Raw genomic sequence first — 26891 nt, 5'->3', positions numbered from 1 at the left:
TAATACTCCCTTGTGGCCTTAAATTCTATGAATTTATAATGCCACATTACCACTTTCTTGCAGGAATGCAGCTTTTTTAATAATGGCTCATCCACAAGTGTTCTTAATAAAGGAAGTATTGTTTTACTTTTCTCTGCCACGTAATTCCTGAAGGTGGTATTTCCACAGAATATATTACAATGTGTGGGTCTATGGGGATTTTAGTAGCATTGAGGCTCGCCTGGAATTTAATACCTATTTAATATAGGATCTTTTAAAACCCAACCTTTCCCCCACCCCCAAAGACATGGAGACTTTCAGATTTAAGGAATATGCTCCTCAGAACAGGGACCTGAGGCACACCCTTGACTCTTATTGAGGCAATGACAAAATTCCCATCCGCTTTGATGAGGCCAGGTTTCATCCTTTTTCTTTATACTTGTTTGTGAAGAGCACCAGTAGTAGTCATTCTTTTGCCTCTTTTTTTCCTCTTTACATAGAAATTACTCTGGATAAAATGTTTTGACATCATATATCAAAACTTGAGTCTCTTACCTGTGGGATAATTTGCAGTGTAGACACAAAGCAAATGAAGAGCGATTTGCATTAAGGAGTCATCCATTATAAACCATGGCCACAGAGAGTGGAGGACAGGGACAAGATGAGCCTCAAGTGCTGCCACCTAACAGCAAGGAATGAGGAGGAATGTACAGTACAATAATGAATATTGTTTTGAAGTATTTTGTGCAATATTGAAAGCAAACAAAGGAAATTAAAGAATTTTAACATCCTATGGAGTTCTTTTAAAAACTCTTTTTACCTTGAAGGGCCCCTTTAATGTACTTTAGATTACTTTAGTTAAAATTTACTTGGTTGCTTTAAATGGTAATAGAGGCAGAAGACAGTCTTGTTTCAATACTGGAATGTTGTCTCCACAAGCTGCCTCAAGCACATTTAAATTCAAGTCAACACTGAGACTTGATTGAGCTGTTTCCATCTGGACTCCAGAAGATTGTCTTTATTTACATGCACTGATACTTTTTGCTATTTTCTTGATACTGGAATAGCCTCCAGTGACTCGTTAGTAAATTCTCATAGATGTGCACTGATTTTTTTTTGTTTCATCCTCATACTGTATAAACTGAAGGTTATTTACCAGCAACTAAATACAGTAAAAGCTTGTTTATCCGGCATGTTGGGGAAATGGGTTGTGCCAGTAAGTGAAAATTTCCAGTTAACTAAGAGGGAGGGAGTTTGGGTGCGGGAGATGTGGGGCTGGGTCGCGGGAGGGGGTGTGGAGCGCAGGCTCTGGAAGGGAGTTTGGGTGTGGGATGGGGCTTGGTGCACAGGAGGGGGCTCCGGATGCCAGATCAGGGAGACACTCACCTTGGGCGGCTGGCCGCAAGTGGAGACCTGTCCCTGCTGTTCCAAGGCAGATGCGCGGCTAGGCAGCTCTGTGCTGCCGCCCTCCTCCAAGCGCTTGCTTTGCAGTTCCCATTGGACGCGGACTGCAGCGAATGAGAGCTGCAGAGGCGGCGCCTGTGGGTGGAGGCTGTGTTCAAAGCCGCCTAACTGCGCCTCCGCCTCGGAACAGAAGGGACAGATCGCTGCTTGCGGGGAGCTGCGTGGAGCCAGGTAGGGAGCCTGCTGGCTCTGTGCCAACCGGACTTTCTATGAAGATTAGAAATGCTGTTTATAGAGCTTTCCAGGTGGTACAGAGCTGGATAACAGAACTTTTAATTACTGGGGAGCATGCACATGAAACTGAAAATGTTCTAACATTCCAACTGTGATTTTACAAGGCCTCACCCTCCTACACATACTGTTTCCCTCTACCTCAACTAAATTAGTTACTAAAACTCTGGAAAAAGCAGCAAAGGAGGGAGGATCAGTGTAGTTCTGCAGAGAATACATTCAGAGAACTTCAGTCATAAGCAGTAAAAAAAAGTCATCTGTGCAATAACGGAGGTTCCTCGAGATGTGTGTCCCTATGGATGCTCCACTGTAGGTGCAGCAGCATCCCCATCCCTGGGATTGGAGATCTTTGGTAGCAGTGCCCATTGGATCATGCACACCTCCCTGTCTTGTGCTGTGAGTGGCAGCTATATATAGCACTGTACAATCCAACTGCTCCCCAGTTCCTTCTCTCCAAAGCAGAGGGGAGGAAGGCAGGTGGGTAATGGAGCACCAATAGGGGGACATCTCCTAGAACTCTTTCCTATGTTTTTCCTCACCCCCATCCTACCAGTAAGTGTTCCATTTTTCACTTTGGAAATTTTGTCTTCTAGCAGGGGGAGGTAAGAAATGGGTAGGAAACAGAAAAGAAGGTTTATTGGAGCAGGTCTCTGGCATCCATTGTCCCCTACCAAATATTTTGGTCACCAGCTACAGATTTTTAGCATAGCATCCTATTCCACCTCTGTTGGCAAAAGTTTGTATTCAGTTGCTTGGAGCTAAAGTTTCAGTGTCAGTTAAAAGGTCTGATGTTTGCATGTAATGTTCTCTGCTGCAGGAAACAATGAGGTATTCTAGCCATTAGTATTAAGATGAGGGCCAATCAACCTGAACAATATTTAAAATTGAACATATCTGTAATCTTTATTCTTAGACCTCAAACTAGCCATATGCAGTAATATTATAATACAAATAGTATGACTACTTACTTTGCACTCTTCATTTCGAAAGAGGCAGTTTCTTAGGAGCTGCAGAACAACCCTTAGTTCCCTTATAAGATTATCCTCCTGTTTGGACAAAAATGTTTCAAGAGTGTCAATTTGAAAACAGAATCCATTTTATATAGGCAGCATGTTTGTCTTAATGGCTATATTGTAACACCCAAGCTCTCCACTTATGCCAGAGAAGTAGGGTGACCAGATATCCCAATTTTATAGGGACAGTCCTGATTTTGGGGGCTTTTTCTTATATAGGCACCTATTACCCCCCATCTCCGCCCTGATTTTTTACACTTCCTATCTGGTCACCCTACACAGAACCTTTACTTGTAGAATGCTAACCATCTCTGAAAAGTGATATTTCAGTAAGCTCATCCACCACAGAAATCTATTTCTGTTCTATCAAGCATAAAGGAACAGGGATATAAAATAGGGTCCATGCTTCATCTCTGTAAGGTGATACATGTAACACTTGGTTTTAAATCCCTTTATGTATGCTGGCTGGGACTCTGAGTGATGAAGTAAAAGGCCTCTCAAAGAGGCAATGTGAGACAGCGAGAGAAGGGGAAGATGAAATAGAAGGAAATATACAAGTCATTTTTACAAGTGACATTTGTAACACGTTTCTTCCCATTTTAACAAAATACAGATAACATGCCATCAAAAATTGCTGTAGGCGCTTCTATATACACTATTAGCTATCTTTGTATTTAAATAATAAACCTTAACTGCAATCCTCTTTCCAAAAAACCAATACCCTATAATTAAACATTAACAGTATGGAAATCATTGGGATGTTAGAAAGTTGCAAACATACAAATAGGATACTCATCCATAGGATTTACAATATTGTGGCTCCATATATTTCTAGAATCATGTTCAACCCTCCTCTTCATAATTCCCTTCCAAAAGAGTGAAGAGTCCAAGCAGATAAAATTAGCTGGACTGATGATTAGTGGAACAAAGACCCTGTCTGAATTGTTTCTCTCTACAGAAAGATTTAATTATTCAATCAAAACACAATAATTGGGCAATAATCTAACCAAATGCACTCTCACTTCCAAGAAAGAATATCAAATATCTGGAAAAAAAAATTCTACTGCAGATACAGTTTTGTGTGTCCACCCTGTAGATTTTACAATTACCCTTTTTTTCTGTGCTGTTTTTCCAGGCCTGAGGGATTCTAAGTTCAGCTGTGCATGAATGTGCTTCATCTGTTCCATGCAGCTGTCTATAAGGTTAGCTGAAAGACAAAATCCATACAATTCAGAAGCCTATTTATATTCAAAAGTATCAAAAACCCCTCACTTATAAATTAAAGTATAAGAAATTTTGTTTCCTGATCAACTCTTCAACTTTATGTGGAAAGCACAATTAAGGCTCTCTATATGATGGAAATGAGGCAAGAGTAAAAACAAGTAACCCAACTGGTTACTCAAAATAATTAGGTGGTTAGGATATCTCAACTGGAACCCAAGAACAGGAATTTGTGTTCAATATCTAAACCCAGTTCACATTAAGAAGTTATGAACAAAGGGTCAGAGATCCATCAACCTTTTTGAAAAAATAAAACCCAGGAACAGATGGAGTTAGGGTTGTACACCTTTAAAACTCTCTCTGCTTCTGTGTGCATGCATCAAGGCATGTGTCCCATTCTAGGCTAATTGGTTTTTAACAGTTCTGGGATTTGTCAGGCAAGTGGGGATCTGTGAGGCAATTTCACATAGTGGAAGTTACATGACCTAACAGCAACAGGTGGGGGATGTAATGTCTTATATATACACACTATACCTAGTGTTCTTCATCCCAGAAGACCCCAAAGTGCTTCACAAGTTTAGAATAATAAGCAGACTATACAAAGGGATCCACCTACAAAATTCAGCCCTTCTGAGATAAAAAAAGGTAACAGTTTAACTAGTTTACGACAGCATAATAATAATAACAACATTATTATTATTATTTGTATGCTTGGAGTACCCAATGTGCTACAACTGTCCACATATACAAAGACACAGCGTCTTCACAGAGAACACCACAAAAGCACTGAGATACTGGTAAAGAGAAAACAAAAACAAAACAAAAAAACAGGTGTTAGACACCAGCAGTGTTTGAATGTTTTTAGTACTCTAAGTGCTGAGGAAAATAGGTGTCAAAGCATTAAGAAAGACAGGTGTTGGAACACCACAAAAGTACACTGATGTACCCAAGTTTCAGAAATGTATAATGGTGTACTGGACCCGACCAGCAGGTAGAGCTGGGATGAAGGAAGTATACTTAATGAGCGTCAAGTCACTGTGATCTGAGCAGTAGCTTGTAGGGAGTTCTTTTGCTAACTATAGTCAAGAAGCAACATTCAGAGGGCAATACTTATACTTGGCAAGGGTTGTGGATGATTTCTAGTAAAGCTAATGCTCTATCCAATTCATTGTCTTCATGCATCTACATACTTCAGAGCCAGCAGAGTTCTACCAATCTCATGCTAAGGAACCAAGAACCAGGAATGAGAATCTTATACAGACAATATCTTTAGACTGAGAAATAGAGCCTTTGTGTTTTCTAAATTTCAAGTTTAATGCTCAGTGATATATATATAGTTTCAAAGAAACAAGATAAACAGATTTAAAAATATTCTTTTTTGAAATTTAGGCAAATGAAATATTTGTGTGTCTGTATCAAGTGTAGTGATACAAACTGTATTCTAAAATTCATTAGGGCAGTAGATCCTATAATTACATCACACAGAGAACAGTTGTAAGGATTAAAAATAAATATAGAATGTATAATATTCTACTAATAAGTCACATTATTAAAAACCTACACACAAGCCTCCATTCTCTGATGAAACGGTTACTTACATGCGCAATAACTGGTTCTTTGAGATGTGTCCCCCTATGGGCGCTCCACTTCAGGTGCACAGATGTCCCATATGCCTTCAGAGATTTTCGTTAGCGGTGTCTGTCTGGCCTACACATGCACACTGCTCAACCTCATGTCCTGCTCAGAAGCTGAATAGGGCTGCATGGATAAGCCACCCTCCGTTCTTTCTCTACTGCAAAGCCCCACAAAGGAAATACTGAAGCAGAGAAGGAAGGAGGGCAGGTAAGGGAGCACCCATAAGGACACACATCTCACAGAACCACAGTTACTGCATGGGTGAGTAATCTTTTCTTCTTCCTTGAGTAGTGTCCCCATGAGTGCACTCCACTTCAGGTAACTCCTGAGCATCATCCCGCAAGGGAGGAGGGAGCTTTGGAATAGATTGCAGAACTCAAGAACGAACCACATTGCCAACCACTATATTAGATCTAGAGGCATGGACCAAGGTATAGTGCTTGGAGAAGGTATGTACTGAAGACCAGCTAGAGGCTCTGCAAATCTCATATACTACAACGTCTTTAAGTAATGCCATAGATGTTGATTATGACCTTGTAGAGTGTGCTAACAACCCAAAAAGGAGGCTGAATGCTGGTAGCTTTGTAACATGCAAAAATACACCAATAGATCCACCTTGATAACCTCTGAGTGGAGACAGTGGATTCTTTAGATCTGCTTGAAATGGAAACAAAGTCTAGGAGACTTCCAAAATAGTATGGTCCTATCCATATACAAGGCCAAAACTCATGTGACACCTATGAAAGGAAGTCTCAAGTTGAGAATTGTATGGTTTCAGGGGGGAAAAAAAGCAGTGAATGAATGAATTGATTAAGGCCTGGTCTACACTAGGACTTTAATTCGAATTTAGCAGCGTTAATTCGAATTAACCGTGCACCCGTCCACACCAGGAAGCCATTTAATTGGACATAGAGGGCTCTTTAGTTTGAATTCTGTACTCCTCCCCGACGAGGGGAGTAGCACTAAATTCGACATGGCTATGTCGAATTAGGCTAGGTGTGGATGCAAATCGAACTTAGTAGCTCCGGAAGCTATCCCACAGTGCACCACTCTGTTGACGCACTGGACAGCAGTCCGAGCTTCGATGTTCTGACCAGCCACACAGGAAAAGCCCCGGGAAAATTTGAATTCCTTTTCCTGTCTGGACAGTTTGAATCTCATTTCGTGGTTGGACATCGCGGCGAGCTCAGCAGCACCGGCAGCAATGCAGAGCTCTCCAGCAGAGGAGTTCATGTAATCTCTGAATAGAAAGAGGGACCCAGCAAAGACTGACCGGGAAGTCTTGGATCTGATCGGTGTGTGGGGCGAGGAGTCTGTGCTTTCGGAGCTGCGCTCCAAAAAATGGAATGCAAAGACCTACGAGAAGGTCTCCAAAGCCATGAGAGACAGAGGATACAGGTGGGATGCAACGCAGCGCCGCGTGAAAATCAAGGACCCCAGACAAGGCTACCAAAAAATCAAAGCGGCAAACAGACGCTTTGGAGCCTGCCACCACTGCCCCAGCAGTGACCATGGACTCTGACAATGGGACAGTGTCAACGGACAGTTCCTTGGCGATGTTCACGGACGGGGAAGACGAGGAAGGGTTTGTGGAGGACGAGGCAGGCGACAGCGCTTACAACGCTGGTTTCCCCGACAGCCAGGATCTCTTCATCACCGTCACAGAGATCCCCTACCAACCCTCCCCGGCCGTTAACCCGGACACTGAATCAGGGGAAGGAGCAGTCGGTAAGTGCTTGAAACATGTAAACTTTTATTCTTAATATAACAGGAATCTGAAGTATGTGAAAAGGAGGTCTCTCTATATATGGGGATAGAACAGAAATCCTCCTGGGAGATCTTCACGAAGCTCTCCTGGAGGTAATCGAAAAGCCTCCGCAGGAGGTTCCTGGGGAGAGCTGCCTTATTGGGTGCTCCGTGGTAGCACACTTTTCCGCGCCAGGCTTTCATGAGGTACTCAGGGAGCATTGCCTCCCCGAGCACGGCTGCATAGGGCCCTGGTTTATGCTGGCTTTCATTCAGCATGCGCTCTCTATCTCCTTCAGTGACCGTCCTCAGGGTGATCTCGCTCGGAGACTCCTGCATCTAATTAGGGGAATTACTGTAATGTTACGCCTGGTCCCGGCATCTAGTACACATACGGTGACAGTGACAAAAGGCAAAACATGCTCCAAGGTTGCCACGCTATGGCGTATGCCAGGGCAATCCAGGGAAAACGGGCTTGAAATGATTGTCTGGCATTGCTTTCCCGGAGGAAGGAATGACTGACTACATTTACCCAGAACCACCCGCGACAATGAAATTTGCACCATCAGGCACTGGGATCTCAACCCAGAAGTGCAAGGGGCGGGGAAGACTGCGATGGGGTAGAACAGGGGCAGAGTTTATGCTTTCAGGATTGCCTGCTGCAGGAGTGCGGACGAGATAGGTGCTGTGCATGGTGTTGTTCACAGACACAGACTAGACTGTGTTCATTGTTCGCAAAAATGTATCTTTGCAAGGAATTCACTCCCTTTCTCCCATCACACAGCTTCGACTGTCTCCAGACCTGCCACAACATCCCCCTCACAGAGGCTGGCAAAGATTAGGCGGCGAAAGAAAAAGACACGGGACGAGATGATCGCTGAAGTTATTGGGTGCTCCCGAGCCGAGGCGGACCAGCAGAGCCAGTGGAGGGAGACCCTCTCTCTGTACCAGCGCTCACACAACGAACGGGAGGAGAGGTGGTGTGAGGAAGACCAGCAGGCGACTCAAACGCTGCTTGGACTAATGAGGGAGCAAACGGACACGCTCCGGCGCCTTGTGGATGTTCTGCAGGACCGCAGCCAGGAGGACAGAGCCCCCCCGCAGTGTATCTGCAACCGCCCTCCCCCGCCACAAAGTCCCATACCTCCCGTCACCCAAAGTAACCAGAAGGAGTGGGGCCAGGGGCCGTGAAAACTGTCACTGCACCCCAGCAGAGTGCTCAAGTACCCAAAAGCTCTCATACCCTAATTTGAGAATTCCTTCCCTTCCTGACTCACCCAAGCCCCAATCCCAGTTTCATCCCGTCTGGTTAATTATTAAAAATACTTTGCTGTTAATTACTGTTTCCGTCATGCTTTTTTACACAACGCTGTGTTTGAAGGGGTGGGTGGGTGGGGAAGGGGGTAGGGTATTGCATAGGACAGTCACCTTTAGCAGGGTACAGAGACGGGGGCAGGATCAGCAGCAGGTCACACACACAGTGCAGTCAGTAGGCACCCTGGTCGGTATGGGAGGTGGTTTGCAGGTTCTGTGTGGGTGTGTGTGTGGGGGGGGCGGGGTACGTGACTTTGTAGCAGGGGAGGGGAGTTACAGATCTCATGCAACGGTCCCTGTCCTGGACCACAGAGCCACGCAGCAGAGGAATCTGTATCCATCCTCCCCCGCCGCAAGGCCACATAGCCCCCGCACACAGAGTCCCAAAAAGGAGGGATGGCAGGCTCTGTTGAAACAACCAGTCCGGCACTGTGGACCGCTCTGGGAGCAGGAGCCTGTCATTCCTCGAGTTTAGAGGCGGTCTTTACATCACCGCACACCCTACCCAGCACAGTCTGCGTCCCAGTTTCAACCCTTTAATGCAAAGTCATCAATAAAGAAACCTTTGTAAAGTCACAGTGGAACATGTGTTTTATTTTTAAACGTGTGTTGGAAGTGGGGTGGACGGGGGATGTAACTGCAGATGCTAGTCAACAGTAACTTGGTAAAGAAACAGGGGCAGGTTCAGCTTCTCTGTAAAGAAACTGAACAGTCACAGGTCACGCTGCTCGCTGGTACTTGAAGAGTTCCTTGTCGCTGTGCAAGGCGCCTGCACAGAGCTTCACGAGCCAGGGCATTAGCGGGTAGGCTGGGTCCCCGAGGATCACTATAGGCATCTGCACATCCCCAAGAGTTATTTTGTGGTCCGGGAAGAAACTACCTTCCTGCAGGCGTCTAAACAGACCAGAGTTCCTGAAAACAAGCGCGTCATGAACCTTGCCCGGCCACCCGACGTTGATGTTGGTAAAACGTCCCCCATGGTCCACCTGTGCTCGCAGCACATTGAAAAGTAGCCCGATTTCTCAGCAGCTGACTGTGGAAGAGGTGGACGATAAGGTGCAAGGAGTTGACAACGGCCATAACTGCAGCGGGCTCCATGCTCGCAGTGCTGTGGCGCCCGCGCTGTCACTGAGCAGAAAAGTGCATGAACAGATTGCCCGCAGGCGCTTTCGGGGAGGGAGGGAGGGCGTGATTGACGGTTCAATGATGACAGTTACCCAAAACCACCCTCGACACATTTTTCCCCCAGCATGCATTGGGGGGAAATCCCAGAATTCCAATGGGCAGCGGGGAGTGCGGGAACTGTGGGATAGCTTCCCACAGTGCACCGCTTCCAAATTCGACGCTGGCCCCGTTACTGTGGACTCACACAGTCGAATTAGTGTATTTAGTGTGGATACACAAATTCGACTTCATAGGGTCGATTCCACAAATTCGACTTAAGTTGATTCGAAATAGTCTCGTAGTGTAGACATACCCTAAGATGAAACTAGGATGATGCCTTAGGTAGGAATGTAAGGAATAAGAAATTTAGGGATGGAAAGAAACCTTGTCTTTGAAGAATACTATGAAGGGGATCTGCCATTAAAGGCCCCAATTTCTCCAACTCTTCAGGCTGATATGATGGCTACCAAAAAGGCCATTTTCATGGACAGGTTAAGTCAAAACTGGTGTTTTGATGCCAGCTGCGGTGGATGAGAGTTTTTTTCCCCCTCGGGCATCTATTTGATCTTACTTGGGTATGGGGGGAGGTCAATGGAACCCAGAGAATTGGATTGGACAAGTTCTCTGGGTGACCTATTACAATTTCTTTTGTTTGAAGGAGTGTAAATTTCTAGATATCATAAAGTGACCTTGGTGTCTTTCAAAGCGTGCAGGGATTCATCTATTGTTTCTGAAAATAACTTCAAATCATCAAAAGGTTGATCCTCTCTGGGAAAGCTGGACAGTTGAAGCCAGGATGCCCTGTGCATAACTACTGCCATAGATATGGAACAGACTGCAAAGTCTATTGCATCTAGAGACACATGAAGGGATGTCCTGCCCAGTAACTGTCCTTCAGCAACGATGGCCTGAAATTGTTCTCTGTGCTCCAATGGAAGGTGCTCCATAAAAGTCATTTTTGTGTGGTTTGTGTAATTATATTTTGCCATAATTGCCCGGTAATTCGCTATTCGAAAAACTGCAGGATTGCAGATGAGTAGAACTTTTTCCAAAACGGTACAGACACTTCTGGCCTTTGTCATACTGAATTGACTTAATGTGGTGTTGTTTCCCCATACATTAACCGCATCCACCCCCAGAGAATTAGATGATGGTGGTGGGTGATAGAATAAAAATTCAGAGTCCATGGAGAGGATATAATATTTTTTATCTGCCCATCTGCAAGTTTGCAGTACTGTTGCTAGGGTCTGCCAAACCATCTTTTCTGGGTCCAAAATGACCTCATTGAGAGGTAGTGCAACTCTGGTTGGTGCTGCTGACTGTAGAACATCCCACAACTTGTGTTGCGATTCCTTGACCTCTTTGAGTGGTATCGGTAGAGCATCCAACAGCCATTTTATAAGTCCTGAAATTGCCAGAAATCATCAGCCACAGAGCATGGTGGAAGCAGAACTGCTTCATCTGGAGACTATGAGGAAATGGTAGTTTGGGGGATAGTCTCCTTATCTGCACTGGATTCCTGTATCTCTAGTGTCTCTTCCTGAGGAATGGGTTAGGGTGGAGGGGACTGCGTGCCTCTCCTGTCCCAGTGGATGAGACTCAATGCCTTGGAAAACTGTTGGTATGCTGTCCAGGGACCCCCCAGCATGGCTACTGTAGGGGGGCATACAGAAGAGGTGGTGACATCCACCATCAAGGACGTCTTCCCCAAAATTCCTCTCTCTCTCTCTCACGGTGGGTTCAAAGAGTAGGTTCCTGTATAAATAGGTAGGAGAGCTCAGAGAAAGATGAGACTGAAGGGAAGTCTTCATCATCTTCCTCAACACTGACCAGTGGAGGAGCTCCAACCAAAACAGGTGATGAATTGGAATTGGAAGGCACCGGAGACATATGAGAGTCTGGTTGATTGAGTGGGTCTTGTTACCCATAAACAGTGGAGACTCCAGTTCATTTGTCAGTGATAAACCCTTTGAGTGCCTTAACTCTTCCTGGCCAATGAGAGCTGCGGGGAGTGGTGGCCAGCACACCCCTGTGGCCTGCGTTACTTCCCGCAGCTCACATTGGCCAGGAACAGCAAACCACAGCCACTGGGAGCTGCGGGCGGCCATGCCTGTGGACGGTCAATATAAACACTGTCTTGCAGCCCACCAGCGGATTACTCTGACAGGCTGCGTACGGCCCGCAGGCTGCCCACCACTGTCCTAAGGTATCGAGAAGGCAAACCCCACTATTGTATATCTCCTGAGGTGAACAACTGTGGACTACTGATCTACCCATAAAGGGGCTGTTGCAACATTGATAAGGTTTATAGAAACTCTTGCACACTTTGTAAGGCAGTATGAGAAACTGGCAATATAACATCACTTCTGAGACAGAAGCAGCAGGGGAAGTTTAGGTAAGACAATCTCTGCAAAGTCCATAAGTTTTGAAGGGGAAGGCAATTTCATAAGCTTGTGGTCAGAGTTAAGGTTGTTATTGAAATAAGCTGCCTTCTCACTTATCTATACTCTTACTAACCAGATGTACAAACTGTAATGGTAGATTAATATTGATGTAAATTCCCTTGCCAGTTAGAGATTTTTAACATTTTAGGGGTTTTAAAAATGAAGATGCTATAGTTTATGCTGTTCATATGAGGGTTATTCTAATTATTTGACAACTTTAAATCCTTGAAGGATTCCCCTCACACACACTTTTAACAGAACACAAATTTCTAAAACCTTATACTTACTTAAAAGAGACTAGGTAAAAATAAACCCCTTGTTTTACCACATGGCATAAGAACATAAGAATGGCCATACTGGATCAGACCAAAGCTCCATTTAGCCCCGTAGCCTGTCTTTCGACAGTGGTCAATGCCAGGTGCTTCAGAGGGAATGAACAGAACAGTTAATCATCAAGTGATCCATTCCCTGTCACCCATTCCCAGTTTCTGGAAAACAGGGGCTAGGGACACCATCCCAGCCCATCCTGGCTAATAGCCATTGATGGACCTATCCTCCAAGAACATATCTAGTACTTTTTTGAACTATATTATAATCTTGGCCTTCACAACATCCTCTGGCAAAGAGGTCCACAGGTTGACTGTGCGTTATGCGAAGAAATATTCAACCTGCTGCCTATTAATTATATTTGGTGACCCCCTGGTTCTTATGTTATGAGGAGTAATTAACACTTCCTTATTTACTTTCTCCACACAAGCAGAGAAAGAAAAATTCTCTGTCATCCAGAGAGCAATGGAAAGGTCAATGTGTAAGATATCGCTCCATGATCATATTCTGAATGAGGAGATCAGAAGGCATACAGAGGTGACCGATGTAGTGCAGGCGATATACGACGCAAAGCAAAGATGGGTGGATACTGTCGTCCGCAGACAATACAATAGGTGGACAACCCGCATCAGTGACTGGATCCCCAGAGACCATAAATGACTGCTGGGAAGACCGAAAACACGCTGGGCCGATCTCATGACAAAACTCTTTGGCCAGAAATGTAAAGAATGTGCTCGGAACAAAATAGCATGGTGTGGCATTTGTGGCGGCACGGATGAGGAAAAGCCGGCCAAAGATGATAGTCATCAGATGGTCACTACTGTCTAGTACTAAGAAAGCTAGATCCACTTAAATGAAATGCTATAGGTTGTAACCTGTTAATCTAACCTGAAATATTACTATTAATAATAAAGATACAATTAATTCAAAGAAGTGTTAGATTGCATTGACATTTATATATAATTGTAAACTTCAGTAATCAAACATTGTATTTACAGAGCAGCTTCTTAAAAGCAATATTAAAAATAACAGCTTTATTTTTAGACAGAAGACAATGAAAAAATATTATTGGCAAGCATTTGATTTACAGAGTATTTTAAGTATATTGTAGTGTATGTAAGTATATTGTATAGTGTATGTGTCTCTTCAGGCTTACCTTCCAAAGCACATTTCTGGGCACTTTTACTGACAGCCAACAGGGACAGTAAAGCACCTGCAGCAACTCGTTTCAGCACATCTTTAGAGGATTTTTCTTCATAGCTCTGCAAATAAGTAAAGATTTTATCACTACATTGGAAAAGTAAAACATACTGGAGAAATGTTCATGATCATGTTTATGCCTGTAAAAGTGATGTACCACTCTGAATTCTCAGAATGAGAATTCAAAATTAGAGCTGGTCAAAATTCAAAATTTCCATTTTGCAGGAAATTTCAACATTTCAGAATTTCCCACGAGCCAGAGATTAGGCAAATTTTTGTTTTACGAACACCAAACCATAGTGTCTATCTACTTTAATTGGAGAGAAACATATTAAGTTAGAACAATTAATTTTTCTCCTACACAACTGTCAATCTGTGATAAATGTGTCTATATGGGCGCTATCTTTTGCTAGGGAAAAGTGTACAGGAAGATTAGCTAGATATTGGGAAAGTGACTATGTTAATCCCTAGGTTTACTGTAAAGTCTTGAGTTTCTAAATACTATGTGTACTGATCTTGCTATATCAAGAGAGTTGCAAAAATCCACTCAGCAATTTGTAACTTCCCCTAGGGCAGTGGTCCCCAACCTTTTTTGTCTGGCGGGCGCCAGACAACGCGCCATGGAGGACCGTGGCGGCAGACGAGCATCCGCCGAAATGCCGCCAGCAAGCATCATCATCCAGAGGATTCACCGTCAAAATGCCGCTGAACTTCGGCGGCATTTCGGCAGATGCTCGTCCGCCGGCCAGTACACGGGCGCACTTAAGACGCCCTGGCGGGCGCCATGGCACCCACAGGCACCGCGTTGGGGACCCCTGCCCTAGGGAGTAAGTGGGGAGGAGCAGATAAGACACCAATTTCTACAGAATTGTAGAAGTCACTCTGCTATCTGGTAAAGCTACGAACAGAACCCCAGATGTATACTTGAGAAGAGCCCTAAAAAGACAGGGAACCCATAAGGCTGTGGAAAGGCTAGAGTGGATGCCCACACAACAGCAGTAAGGAGGTTCTGGAGTTGTAGGAGAGGAGGGGAAGGTCTCCTCCCTTCCAGCCACTGGAATGCACTAGAGGGAACTTAAATTATCAACGAAGATAGAACCCTAGTAAAATCCTACCACCTACAACAGAAATTCTCCTGAGTGCATTGTGCCTAGACTTCACAGATTGTACCCCACCCGCCTCTATCTTACATATCATTCCCTGGCTATTAGCTTTAGTCCTGCAGATACATCATTGTCCAGTATGTTTTTCAAGCCCTAAATATGCAATAAATTGATGCTTGCTTTAGGGTTATTTACTGAGAGCTTAAGGCAGTAAGGCAGGCCTGAAAAAGAGTCAAAATACGAATAAAAAAGAGCAATGTTTTTCGGACAGTAAAACAAACATTTCGATTATGGGTATGTCTGCACAGCAAAGAAAAATCTGCAGCTGGCCAACTCAGGTTCACGGGGCTGTTTCATTGCTGTGTAAGCTTCTGGGCTCAGGCTGAAGCCCTCACACCCCACTGGGTCCTAGAGTCTACACAGCAGTGAAACAGCCCCACAGCCCAACCCCCAGAAGCCTGAGTCGGCTGGTATGGGTCAGCCGTGGGTTTTAATTTGCTGTGTAGACATACTCTATATGGGTAATTGAGAAGACATTAAAATACAAAGGCATAAAGTGGTTCTGTATATATTACTAACACAAAGTTTAAAATAAAGATTTAGATGGCAATAGGTCATATCTAATGAAAACAGTTCTACAAGAAAAGAGAAGAGTAAAATACTGTAAGAACAGGGGATCTGCAAGGATATTGATGTAGGTGAAGTGGATGAGATGGGAGGGGGAATCTCTTCTGCTAAGACCGCAACAAATGAAAATCTAGAATGAAGTACTGTTTATGAACAGTTCATCAACACTAACAGATTTAACATAACTTGAAAAAAATATGATGCTGTAGTTCTTATATGTAGGTCACCTTTTGGCTGAAGTATGGCAGTTCAAGGAAATCACCTTAGGAGAAAGGAGTAGTGTGTAGAACTGGAAGGCATCTCAGATACTAACAAGAGAAGTCAGGGGAACTGGAAGCTAAATAAGAACGGCTTAGTTTGGGATGCAAAGAATTATATGCATTAGTGGTTGGAAATAAGAGGGAAATTTTTAAAGGTACAAAAATTATTTAGGCACTCAACTCCCACTGAAAGTCCATACGAGTTGGTTGTCTAACTCCCCTTTGGGCCACTGAAAATCTCGCACTAAGCCCTCCAGCTGGGAAGTCTCTCAACAGCAGAAAACTGACTTTGGGCTTGATTTATCTTTAGGTATGCTAGCTTAGGTGGGTATAATAAAGAACGGAAGGGTCTGAGAGAGTGTAGAACTGTGGGAGCACATACGACCTCTCAACCCTCTCAAAGGAGTATGTAATTAACCAACTCAAAATGTGATTGGTCCTAGGAAGGGAGGGACATAGCCAGAACAGCTGGGAGCTGTGCTGAGTCATTATGCAAGCAATCTCCAACATCAAGCTTTTAGCAAGCTCTGAACGCAATGTAAAGCTTCCTTCCCTAAGTGGAAACCCCAGGGAAAGTGGTACCAGTTGGGGTAAATCAAGTCTTGAAGAGCCCTAAACCCACAGTGCAGGTTCAGTTTCCTATCAGACAGCAATTTTCAGCAGCAGTCAAAAAAGCTAATAGAATGTTAGGAACCATTAGGAAAGGGATAGATAATAAAGACAGAAAATATCATAATGCCATAATCCATGGCACACCTTCACCTTTAATGCTGTATGCTGTTCTGGTCACCTCATCTCTAAAAAGATATATTAGAATAGGAAAAGGTACAGAGAAGGGCAATAAAAATGATTAAGGGTATGGAACAACTTCTGCATGAGGAGAGATTAAAAAGACTGGGACTGTTCATCTTGGAAGAAACACAGCTAAGGGGGGAATACGATAGAGGTCTATAAACTCATGAATGGTGTGGAAAAAGTGAATAAGGCAGTGTTAGGTATGTCTTCACATAACACAAGAACCCAGGGTCTCCCAATGAAATTAATAGGCAGTAGGTTTAAAACAAACTTCCTTTTTTCTTACTTCTTCACACAATGCACAGTCAACCCCTGGAATTGTTGCCAGGGGATGTAGTGAAGGCCAGAAGTATAACTGGTTTCAAAGAAGCATTAGATAAGCTCATGGAGGACAGGTCCATCAATGGCTATTAACAAGATGTTCAGGGATGCAACCTCATGCTGAGGGTGTGCCGACACCTCTGATTGCCAGAAGCTGGGAGTGGATGACAGGGGATGCATCACTTGATAATTGCCCTGTTCTGTTCATTCCCTCTGAAGCATCTGGCACTGGCTGCTGTCGGAAGATAGAATATTGGGCTAGATGGACCACTGGTCTGACCCAGTACTGCCATAAGACATTCACACCTCCCTTCATGTCCATGCACAAGAGTTTAAGGTGTCAAAGAGCACGAGAGGCCCCAACAGTCACTGCTACTCAATGTTTTTCAAGTCTCACGTGTGTAAATAAAGCACATCTACAGTAAGATCCACACCGACACAAACTTAAAAAAGAACTATTGTTCCAGCAATTGTGGCAAAATAATGGAATATTAAGAGAAATATCACTGGGCATCTAGGTATCAGAACAATAAGAGCAGTTAGCCATATCTGATTATAAAGAACAAATTCAGACAAACTTGACAGCTTCTATTGACTAAAACTAGTGAAAAACAGACCGATGGGGATATTTCAGTTTTAATAAATCATTTGTTATAGTTTCACATGAAATCTTACTATTATTACCAAATATACAATGATAAAGTGCAGGTAGTTAAGAGTAGGCAAATAAAAATTATAGGGAGCTGAAGGACTTATGAGGAAAGAGAAGTTAAATATATAGCAACTAATATATCTTGTTTAAGGGCTTGGCTACACTTGCAAGTTGCAGCGCGCTGTAGAGCTTTCAGCGCTGCAATACACCCACCCGCACACACAGGGCACAAGCAGGCTGCAACTCACAACTGCTGCGCTGCTGCTGGCTGTACACCTGGCCAGGTTGGGGTGAGCAGCGCAGTGATCCAGCAGCTGCTCATGCAAGTGTGACACACACACACGCTTTTATTGGCTCCCGGGAAGAAGAGATATATCAGAATGCTTTTAACTAAAAATTACCCCTTGTTTTTGTTATGCAGCCTGTCTTTTGTTGTTGTTTTGTTCCCGAGCTCTCTTTCTTAACCGGCTCGCCTGCTCTTGCTTGTGCTGTGATCAATCTGTGAAATCAATCATCTCCTCCCTCCTCCTCCTGTTCTGTGCTGCTGGAGCTCCTCCCTTGCTGCTCCTGCTAAAAAAAAAAAAACAAAGCTCCTGTTTGCTGTGTCATCTGTTGTCTGTGGTAACAATCAATATGAATGAGGGCAGGCAGGAGGGGGGAGTCGTGCAGGCTGTGCAGCAATTTTGCAGTAAGACTAAGACTCAGAAAAATGAAAAATTTTTTCAATTTCAAAGCAGGACACACAAGTGTGGCTCCAAAAATCCCTCCCCCCGCCCCCCCCTCTCCCACCCCCACCCCACTCCACCCCCTCCCCTCTTTTGAAAAGCACTTGAATGCTGGGATAGCTGCTCTGCTGCCATCATCACATCACTCCCTGGAAATGCTGGAAATGCTGCCACACTGGCCACACACACACACTGGTGCTGTGGTGTGGTGCACACACCTCACCTGCTCCTGAGCCTGCATGACACACACCCAGCACAACCAGCGCTGCAAACCGTAAGTGTAGCCAAGCCCTAAGTGACAAGTAAGACATGTTAAGGGTCTACAACTGAAGGTGTAAATATCAAGGAGGGAAAGGAATTATTTAGGGTAGTACAAGGAAGTATAAATAGGAATAATGAGATTAAATTAGGAAAGAGAAAACATTTTGGTTAATATCAAGAAAATTGTCCTGTCGGTGAGATCTATTATGTTGAGGAACAGTCTCCCAATGGAAGAGATAAAAGTTCAATGCCTGGCAGATTTAAAACTAGATAGTCCTGTATGCAATAATCAGACACTGGCAAAGGATGGACTAAATGGCTAAATAGGTTTTCTCAGTCCCTAATTTCTATGATTGTGTGGTGTTAAAGAGCACTCTGCTGCTGTCATTTATGGGAAGAAAAACAAGGTCTCAATCCTTAAATATTCCAAGGCATATTTGGAAAAGTAGGAATCCTTTTGACCAAAATATTGAATTATTTCCAATTTAAATTTGCATAATGATATTCTAATTATGTAAAATCTTCCCCTGCAATTTAAATAAAATATTGTATTCACTTCCTACCCTAAACTATTATGTAATGTTGCTGTGTGGTGTTAAAAAGCTGTATAACAGTTGTGGGAAGAGTGATTTCTAAATGCAGTTAATAAACCAGTTTGTTTGAAGTGCTCTGGATTCTTTACTAAGACTAGTTCTCAAAATAGGTTGGCCTAGCTTTTAATTAGACATTCAGCATTACAATAGAAACATGATCTCAGTCATATAATCAAAACCATAATACCATCGTATTAATTTACTGAATATATAAATTTATACCTGAATTATTAATTCATTAAGTTTGGCTCCTGATGCCAAACCTCCTTCCGCTTCATCTAGAAGAAAAGTAATTGTTGGGTTGGGGCAAATATTCTGTTTATCTTGGAGCTGCCTTTTCCCCTCTTCAGCCAAAAGAAAGGAGAGGAACTGCAAACTGGCCATATATAAGCTGGGACATGTGGTGGACAGATGCACACAGTCACAAATTGTATCTAAAAGATCAAATACATAACAGATTTTTTTTTTAATTTCAGCTTCAAGACATGGTTAAACATTTCAGAACTGCAACAAACTAATCCAAGGTATGTGCCTGGGTCATGGAACAGCACACTAGTGCTTGCAAGAGACATCCAATGAGCCATAAGTATTTGCACCTAAGTTTAAAAATACATTTTTGTATTCTAAATTCATGGAAAGTGTGAATGACTAAGTATTCCATGTTACATTTGAAATTAAAAGAACAAAACCACAAATGAGCACTGACACTGTTGAGTCAACCTTCACTTGCTAGACGAGTCACTTATTTGAATTTTTTAGCCTTCCCCTCACTTTAAACCAGAGCTTGCATTATATTAAAGACAGCAACAATCAGAAGCTTTTCATTAGAAGCTGACTCTGTTGGCAGAAGTGCAGTTAGGCCCTGGCTCAACAAGTTACTTAGCACATGCCTAACTAAAAGCATAGATTTCAATGGGACTACTTAGGTGATTAATTGTAGGCACATGATAGATTACCTTGCTTAATCAGGGTCTTAATTATAATAATTAACTTATTATTTGTGTAATAGTTTAAACCATTATACAACAACAAGTGACTACATGATGACTCATGCAGCAAGAAAAGTTTGTCACCTTTAAAAATGTTTTTCAGGCTTGTATGTTTTTGTTTGCTTTCGTACGTTTTACATAAACTATCAGTGTAAGAAAAAAAATCCAAAACAAAAAACAGTATGCTATAGCTCTGTTCAGCCTCTAATTAAAGCTGATTTACTTTATCCCAAAGTCCAGAACCAGAAACTGTTGAAGTCTATACAAAAAAAAATTGGAAAGCTGTGTAATAGCTGAGAAATGACTACCGAACTATACAAGAAAAAGTTATAAAAACAAACAAGGGTACTTTCTCAGTAAAATGCAGGCACATTTTGTTTATTGTTATGGATATGTCCTTTATAAGTATTTGATAGCATCTAATAAGAGGTCATCCTCATTATTAGCTGCAAGGCCTAAATCCATCTAAGAATAGGCATTACCAATTATTGCAGTCCAATGTTTTCCAAGAGCTGCTGTCACAGATGGAAGAGCAATTTGGCCACTTTTCCTTAACAGCATAGCCAGAAGGCTAAACAAGTCTGTCCATGTTTGGTGAACCGCAGATGTTAACTCAGTATCTGCAAACAGAACATAGGAAGTTCAAGCTATTAACACAAACAGAAATCTGGATATCTAAGCCTGACCACAGAAACTTACCTTTAAAATAAGAAGTGATAAAAAAAAACAAACATGCAACCCCCATCCCATACACAAATAATACAGCCCCAAACCAATTTTAACTCAGTTTCTCCCTTTATTTCGTAATTATGCTTGAAGACTAGAGAGTAAATAGCTAGCAGATATAAACTTCTAAATATTAGCATGAAGCAAATGAAACATGTAACTCTACAGTTTAACATACAATGTCAGGAAAGATGGTACTGATTTTGCTGAGTAAGAAGTGCATCTGTCTGTCTAGACAAGAGAAGTATCTACGTATTACCCAAGCCATCCAGAGAGCGAACGGAGAGGATCATTAAGGTATTTCCCAAAAGAGGTTTCATTAGCTCATCCTGGATCACAAGCTGAGTGTCTACCAATAAACATGACTGTAGAAGCCTGGACACTGAAGACAAGTACTGAAGTAGGAATAAAACCTGTTAAAATAGTAAAAAGGACACAAAAGCTGGATCCTTGAAACCTGATTTTACAGTATGTTAAGACCTACTTTAGGCAATACCGCATAATACACCTTTTGGGGAATCTACATATATATATGGCTGGCAGAATTTGATATTCATTTTTTAAATTTTGACCTTTTTTGTCCATTTTCATTTAAGATTTTTTTTATTTTTAACTATTTTTAATTTTTAAAGTTGTGGGGGATAGGGTTGTACTTAGGGTTAGGGCAGTACTGACAGCAGGGGGCGCTCTCTGTGGCCCCAGGGAGCAAGGTGCAGGGGAAGCTGCAGTCGTCCTGGACCTGCAGAACAGAGATCCCCAGCCACAAGAAGGATTATCCTGTGGCTGCTGAGGTCACTCCACTGCCTAACAGTTCCTGCCACGGGCGGCTTCCTACACTCCTGGTTGGTGAGTGAGCGAGCTGGGCCATGACTAGGGAGCTGCAGAGGGCTCCCTGCACAGCCATGGAGCTATTGACACTGGATCTCTGCTGGCATAAGGTGCAGAGAAGGCTCAGGGTCCTGTCTGGGCATAGCAGAGACTCCCAGCCAGGGCTATAAGGAGTCGTCGTCATCCCCGGCTGCAGATGAGGCCACCCTGTTGCTGACTAGTTCTTAAAGCCCCCCACAGCTGGGTTGAGGGGGTCTTTGTTCCACTGGGCCAGGATTGCAACCTTCCCTGCACCGTGTACCTGCAGGAATTGGGTGTCAGTGGCCTCACTCACAAATTCACCAGCCAGGAGTGTGGGAGCCACCCCCATGCAGGAACTGTTCAGCAATGGGGTAGCCTTCCCTGCCACCACGGGCTCGTCTTCCTCCTTGAAGTCCTAGTCACCGGGGTGGGGGGTGTCTCTGCTCTGCAAGGCTAGGACAACTATAGCCTCCACTGCACTTGGAGTCTGCAGGGATCAGGTGTAACCAGCCCAGCAGACATATAGGAATCCTCTGCAACTCTGCTGTCACAGCCCTATCCCCTCACTCTTGTGACAATGGAGCTGCTGGTGACACCTGATCCCTGCTAGCACAAGGTGTGGGAAAGTCTGTAGTCTTGGTGGGGCAGAGCAGAGAACCCGAGCACGCCCAGCTAGTGAGTGAGAAAGCAGGTCTGTGTCAGCAGGACTGCAGTTTCAGCAGTGGGGTGGCCTCCCTCACAGCTGGGGGCTCCTCCTCACAGCCTTAGTCGGGGGTCTCTGCTCTGCCCCATAAGGACTGCAGACTCTCCCCCCACGCCCACTCCTAATTTGTCACCTGAGGCAGCACAAGGAGCCCTGTATAGCTGCATTATCACAGACCCACTTACTTCCGTGACAGCAGGGCTGCAGATGACTCCCAGCATGGACTCACAGATACACCTATAGATACTCATTCATTTTTTTGTCATTGATTTCAGCGATTACTGAGAGTTATCAATTAAAATTTAACCCTGTCAAGCCTAAATATATATCAGTTAAAGAGATGGGAAATTAAGGTGATGTGGACTGAAGTTAGTTTTTTTCCCCACAAACGTTTATTATACAAGATGATGGAAAATTCCCATTCTGAAGACACTGGTGTGAAATCCAAAGTATCACTGATAGATACGGAAATTTCTTAGGAGGAAGTTGTGGAGAAACCTAGAGGACTAAATGATATTCCTCGGAATAGTTGTGAAGCAAACAGAAAAAATACAGCATGGGGACACTGATGAGAATATGAATATATCCTCATAATGGCCACTGTAACTGAAGATTTAAAAAAATGTTAGTGATTTTCCCCAAAGGAACTTAAGGAGGGTCAGTGAATTACAGCTTTTTGAGTGTTTCCCGTCTCTCTCAAAGGAGGCTCTCTCTTTGCAGTCTCTTTGGTAGTTTAAGTAAATTGTTTAATAAAAGAATATGGCAGCCCTTCACACAGTTATATATACATTAAGACTATGAACGTTCTTTTTGATATAACTTAGATGTTGTGGAAGACCTTGGCTTCAATTTTTCACCCTATACATCAATGGTGAGCCTCACAAAATATTTGAGGAGTGGGTAATGACTTCTCAGTACATCTGCCTGCAAAACTTAGGTAATTAGATTTTTTATTTCTTTCTGAAGTTTTCTGTGACAAGTTCTGCCCATATTTTTTTCTATATAATGTTATTTACTCTATGAAAGAAAAACTATTTAGCACTAGGGCCCCAATCCTGGAAACTCTTAAGTATGTGCATAACTATACACATGCAAGTTGTCCCACTAACAACAGTTCAACTCCTCATATGTAAAGTTACACATCTGCTTTAATGTCTGCAAGATCTAGGGCCTCAACTGAAGTGGCCATGTTTGTTATGGACAACTAGATGGAGAAATATGAGTGCATCCAAGGATTTGCATGCTAAACAGTTACTTAAAACAACGGATATATGAGTTAGTAACTGGTTGAAACTATTCAGTATAAAACATCATAATGCCCAGCCTGTCATGTGCTTTTGTATCACCAAAGAGTTCATTCTGAAGACATAAGGCTACATTTTTACAACAGAACATGTGGGACAACAGTATCCTAGCAATTTGCTGACAGTCTTCCTTTTATTTAAACATTTCAGAACATTTTTTTTTCGAATGGAAAAGTGGACACAACACCACTTACTTTAAGCTAATTGACACTTAAAATATAATGTCTTTGGCATAATGACTATTATGGTGTTTCAGTATAATTATTGTGATTCCATTCCTACCACAATAGCAATGGCTGTATCATAACTATTAGAATACAATACGACTAAGATTACATTTTTGTCACGGATATGTTTAGTAAAAGTCATGGACAGGTCACAGGCAATAAACAAAAATTTGCAGAAGCCTGTGACCTGTCCCTAACTTTCACTAAACATATCCCTGACTAAAGGGATAAGCAGGTTCAGCACCCACTGCTGCTGGGGCACATGGGAGCTCTGGAGTCCCCCTGCCTGTGGGGCAGGGCAGCTACGGGAAGGTCCGCCAACCCCGTGGCAGAAAATATCATGGAGGTCAATGGAAGTCACAGATTCCATGATTTCCGTGACCTCTGCGATATAATTGTAGCCTTAATTATGACCTGAAGAGTTTCTAGTTTATCTCTACATATCACTCTAAGTCAAAAATTAACATACAGCTTTAGGGTAGTGTTTGGGAGGTTTTTAATCGAGTTTTAAAGAAAATATTTTTTTCTTGATGGTTTAGATAGATTGTTAAAACTGTTTTATAGTTTGACAGTTTTATGTACAACTCTTTTTAAAACACAATGAATAGCCTACTGTGAATAGTGCATAGTATATTTTCCTCTCAAGTTTACATAGAATTTGATTGAAATATGATTTAATATAATTTACATGACAGTTTAGAATAGCTTTGATAGCTGTTCTAAGATACTGGGTATACAGTCTAAACAAACTGATATAGTTGTATACGTTTAATGAACTTCAAGCTTTTAAATTCATACAGCGCATTTCATAATCACATAAAACTAACCTGAACTTTTGTATGTTCAGTGTGACATGGATGAGGCAGAGGAGCTTTCAATTCCAACATACATCTTTCAATCAACCTAGCATTTACAAGACTAATGGAAAATATAGGATAAATAGTTTGTTAGAGTAATATGTTTCAACTTTCATGCAAAACAAAAGAAACTTTACAAATATGCTATTAAAGATAACAGTACATATCATTAACTTAGAGTAAAATACATTACATGGATGTGACAATTATCCCCAAATAGTTATATTATTTCAAACCCTAGTGCAGATGCACTTATACTGGTATAAAAGGTGTTTGTGATTTTTTTTAAAGCAAAATAGTTTTACCAGTACAACCACTAGTGTGGATGTTGTTATATCAATAGGGAGGTGCCTGATTCTAGTATAGCGTATTCCCCTTCCCATACAGGAATACGCTATATAGGTATAAACACCTTAATATTGCTGTAACTGCATCCACACTAGTAGGATTTTTACTGCTTTAATACCACTAATATATATTGTGTAGACAAGCCTCTAATAAAAGTCTTTGAAATTCTAAAGAGTGTCCTGCACTAAGGTCTGGTCTACACTACGAGTTTATCTCAAATTTAGCAGTGTTAAACAGAATTAACCCTGCACCCGTCCACACAACGAAGCCCTTTATTTCGATATAAAGGGCTCTTAATATCGATATCTGTACTCCTCCCTGACGAGGGGAGTAGTGCTCAAATCGGTATTGCCATTTCAAATTAGGGTTAGTGAAGCTGCAATTCGATGGTATTGGCCTCCGGGAGCTATCCCACAGTGCACCATTGTGTCCGCTCTGGACAGCAATCTGAACTCCGATGCACTGGCCAGGTAGACAAGAAAAGTCCTGCGAACTTTTGAATTTCATTTCCTGTTTGCCCAGCGTGGAGAGCTGATCAGCACAGGTGACCATGCAGTCCGAGAATCAAAGAAGAGCTCCAGCGTGGACCGTAAGGGAGTTACTGAATCTGATCTCTGTATGGGGAGATGAATCTGTTCTATCAGAACTCCGTTCCAATCAACGAAATGCCAAAACATTTGAAAAAATCTCCAAGGCTATGATGGACAGAGGCCACAACAGGGACTCAACACAGAGCTGCGTGAAACTAAGGAGCTGAGACAAGCGTATCAGAAAGCCAAAGAATCAAATGGACGCTCACGAAGGGAGGGACGACTGTAGCTATCCCACAGTTCCCGCACTCTCCGAAAATCATTTGAATTCTTGGCTGAGCTCCCAAAGCCTGAAGGGTCAAAAACATTGTCACTCGTGGTTCAGGGTATATGTCGTTGGCACCCCTCCCTCCGTGAAAGCAAAGGGGAAAAAATCCTCTCTCTCCTTTTTTCAATGTCACCGTATGTCTACTGGATGCTGCTGGCAGACGCGGTGCTGCAGTGCTACACAGCAGCATCCCCTTCCCTTCCCTTGCCTTGCCTTGCGGACGGCAGACGGTACAGTAGGACTGATAGCCGTCATTGTCATCCTGAGAGTGCTCCAGGCTGGCCTCGGTGAGGTCGGCTGGGGGTGCCTGGCCAAAAATGGGAATGACTCCAGGTCACTCTCTTCTTTAAGCTTTGTCTAATGGAGATTCACTCCTGCCTGGAATATCATAGCAGCTGGAGGCTGCCCTCTCCTCCCCCCTTTGATCTCTGCTTGCAGAGGCAATAAAGTCAGTGTTGTTTCTTATTCATGCATTCTTTATTACTTCATCACACAAATGAGGGGGATAACTGCCACGGTAGCCCAGGAGGGGTGGGGGAGGAGGGAAGCAACGGGTGGCGCTGTTGCAGGGGCACCCCCTAGAATGGCATGCAGCTCATCATTTCTGCGGGATGTCTGGGGCTCTGACCCGGAGCGGCCGTTTGCCTCTCTGGTTCTTTAGTAGGCTTGCCTGATATTCTAGGCAGGATTGACTCTCCATTAAACAAAACTTAAAGAAGACAATGACCTGGGGAGTCATTCCCATTTTTGTCCAGGCGCCCCCAACCGACCTCACCGAGGCTGGCCAGAAGCACCCATGAAGAAGCAGATGGTACAGTATGACTGGTAACCATCATTGTCAACTTGCAAAGCAGCAGACGGTACAGTAGGGCTGGTAACCGTCTTTGCTAACGTGCAAAGGCAAGAGGATGCTGCTGTGTAGTGCTACAGTACCGCGTCTGTTAACAACGTCCAG

At 43.2% G+C, this 26891-nt stretch overlaps 1 protein-coding gene across 9 annotated transcripts in view; it reads right to left on the bottom strand.

The window, feature by feature from the left end:
* The window catches only part of RTTN (rotatin), a 163620-nt gene that overhangs the window by 22280 nt on the left and 114449 nt on the right, over positions 1 to 26891 (bottom strand). For all 9 annotated transcript variants that reach the window (XR_005594099.1, XM_039524718.1, XM_039524716.1 and 6 more), the window contains 8 exons: positions 24701 to 24791; positions 21050 to 21203; positions 20547 to 20684; positions 19298 to 19509; positions 13695 to 13800; positions 3797 to 3894; positions 2643 to 2720; positions 535 to 661 (listed from right to left, as the gene is read on the bottom strand). Coding sequence is in view for 8 of the 9 variants with exons in the window: in XM_039524718.1 (XP_039380652.1) it covers positions 535 to 661; positions 2643 to 2720; positions 3797 to 3894; positions 13695 to 13800; positions 19298 to 19509; positions 20547 to 20684; positions 21050 to 21203; positions 24701 to 24791 (1004 nt within the window). In the remaining variant the exon portion in view is untranslated. The remainder of the gene's footprint in view (positions 1 to 534; positions 662 to 2642; positions 2721 to 3796; positions 3895 to 13694; positions 13801 to 19297; positions 19510 to 20546; positions 20685 to 21049; positions 21204 to 24700; positions 24792 to 26891) is intronic.

The sequence above is a fragment of the Mauremys reevesii genome, linkage group 2, assembly GCF_016161935.1.
Source record: "Mauremys reevesii isolate NIE-2019 linkage group 2, ASM1616193v1, whole genome shotgun sequence".
Classification (NCBI taxonomy): Eukaryota; Metazoa; Chordata; order Testudines; family Geoemydidae; genus Mauremys; species Mauremys reevesii.
The sequence above is the reverse complement of the archived record's forward strand: the minus strand, read 5'-3'. Positions and strand labels throughout refer to the sequence as shown.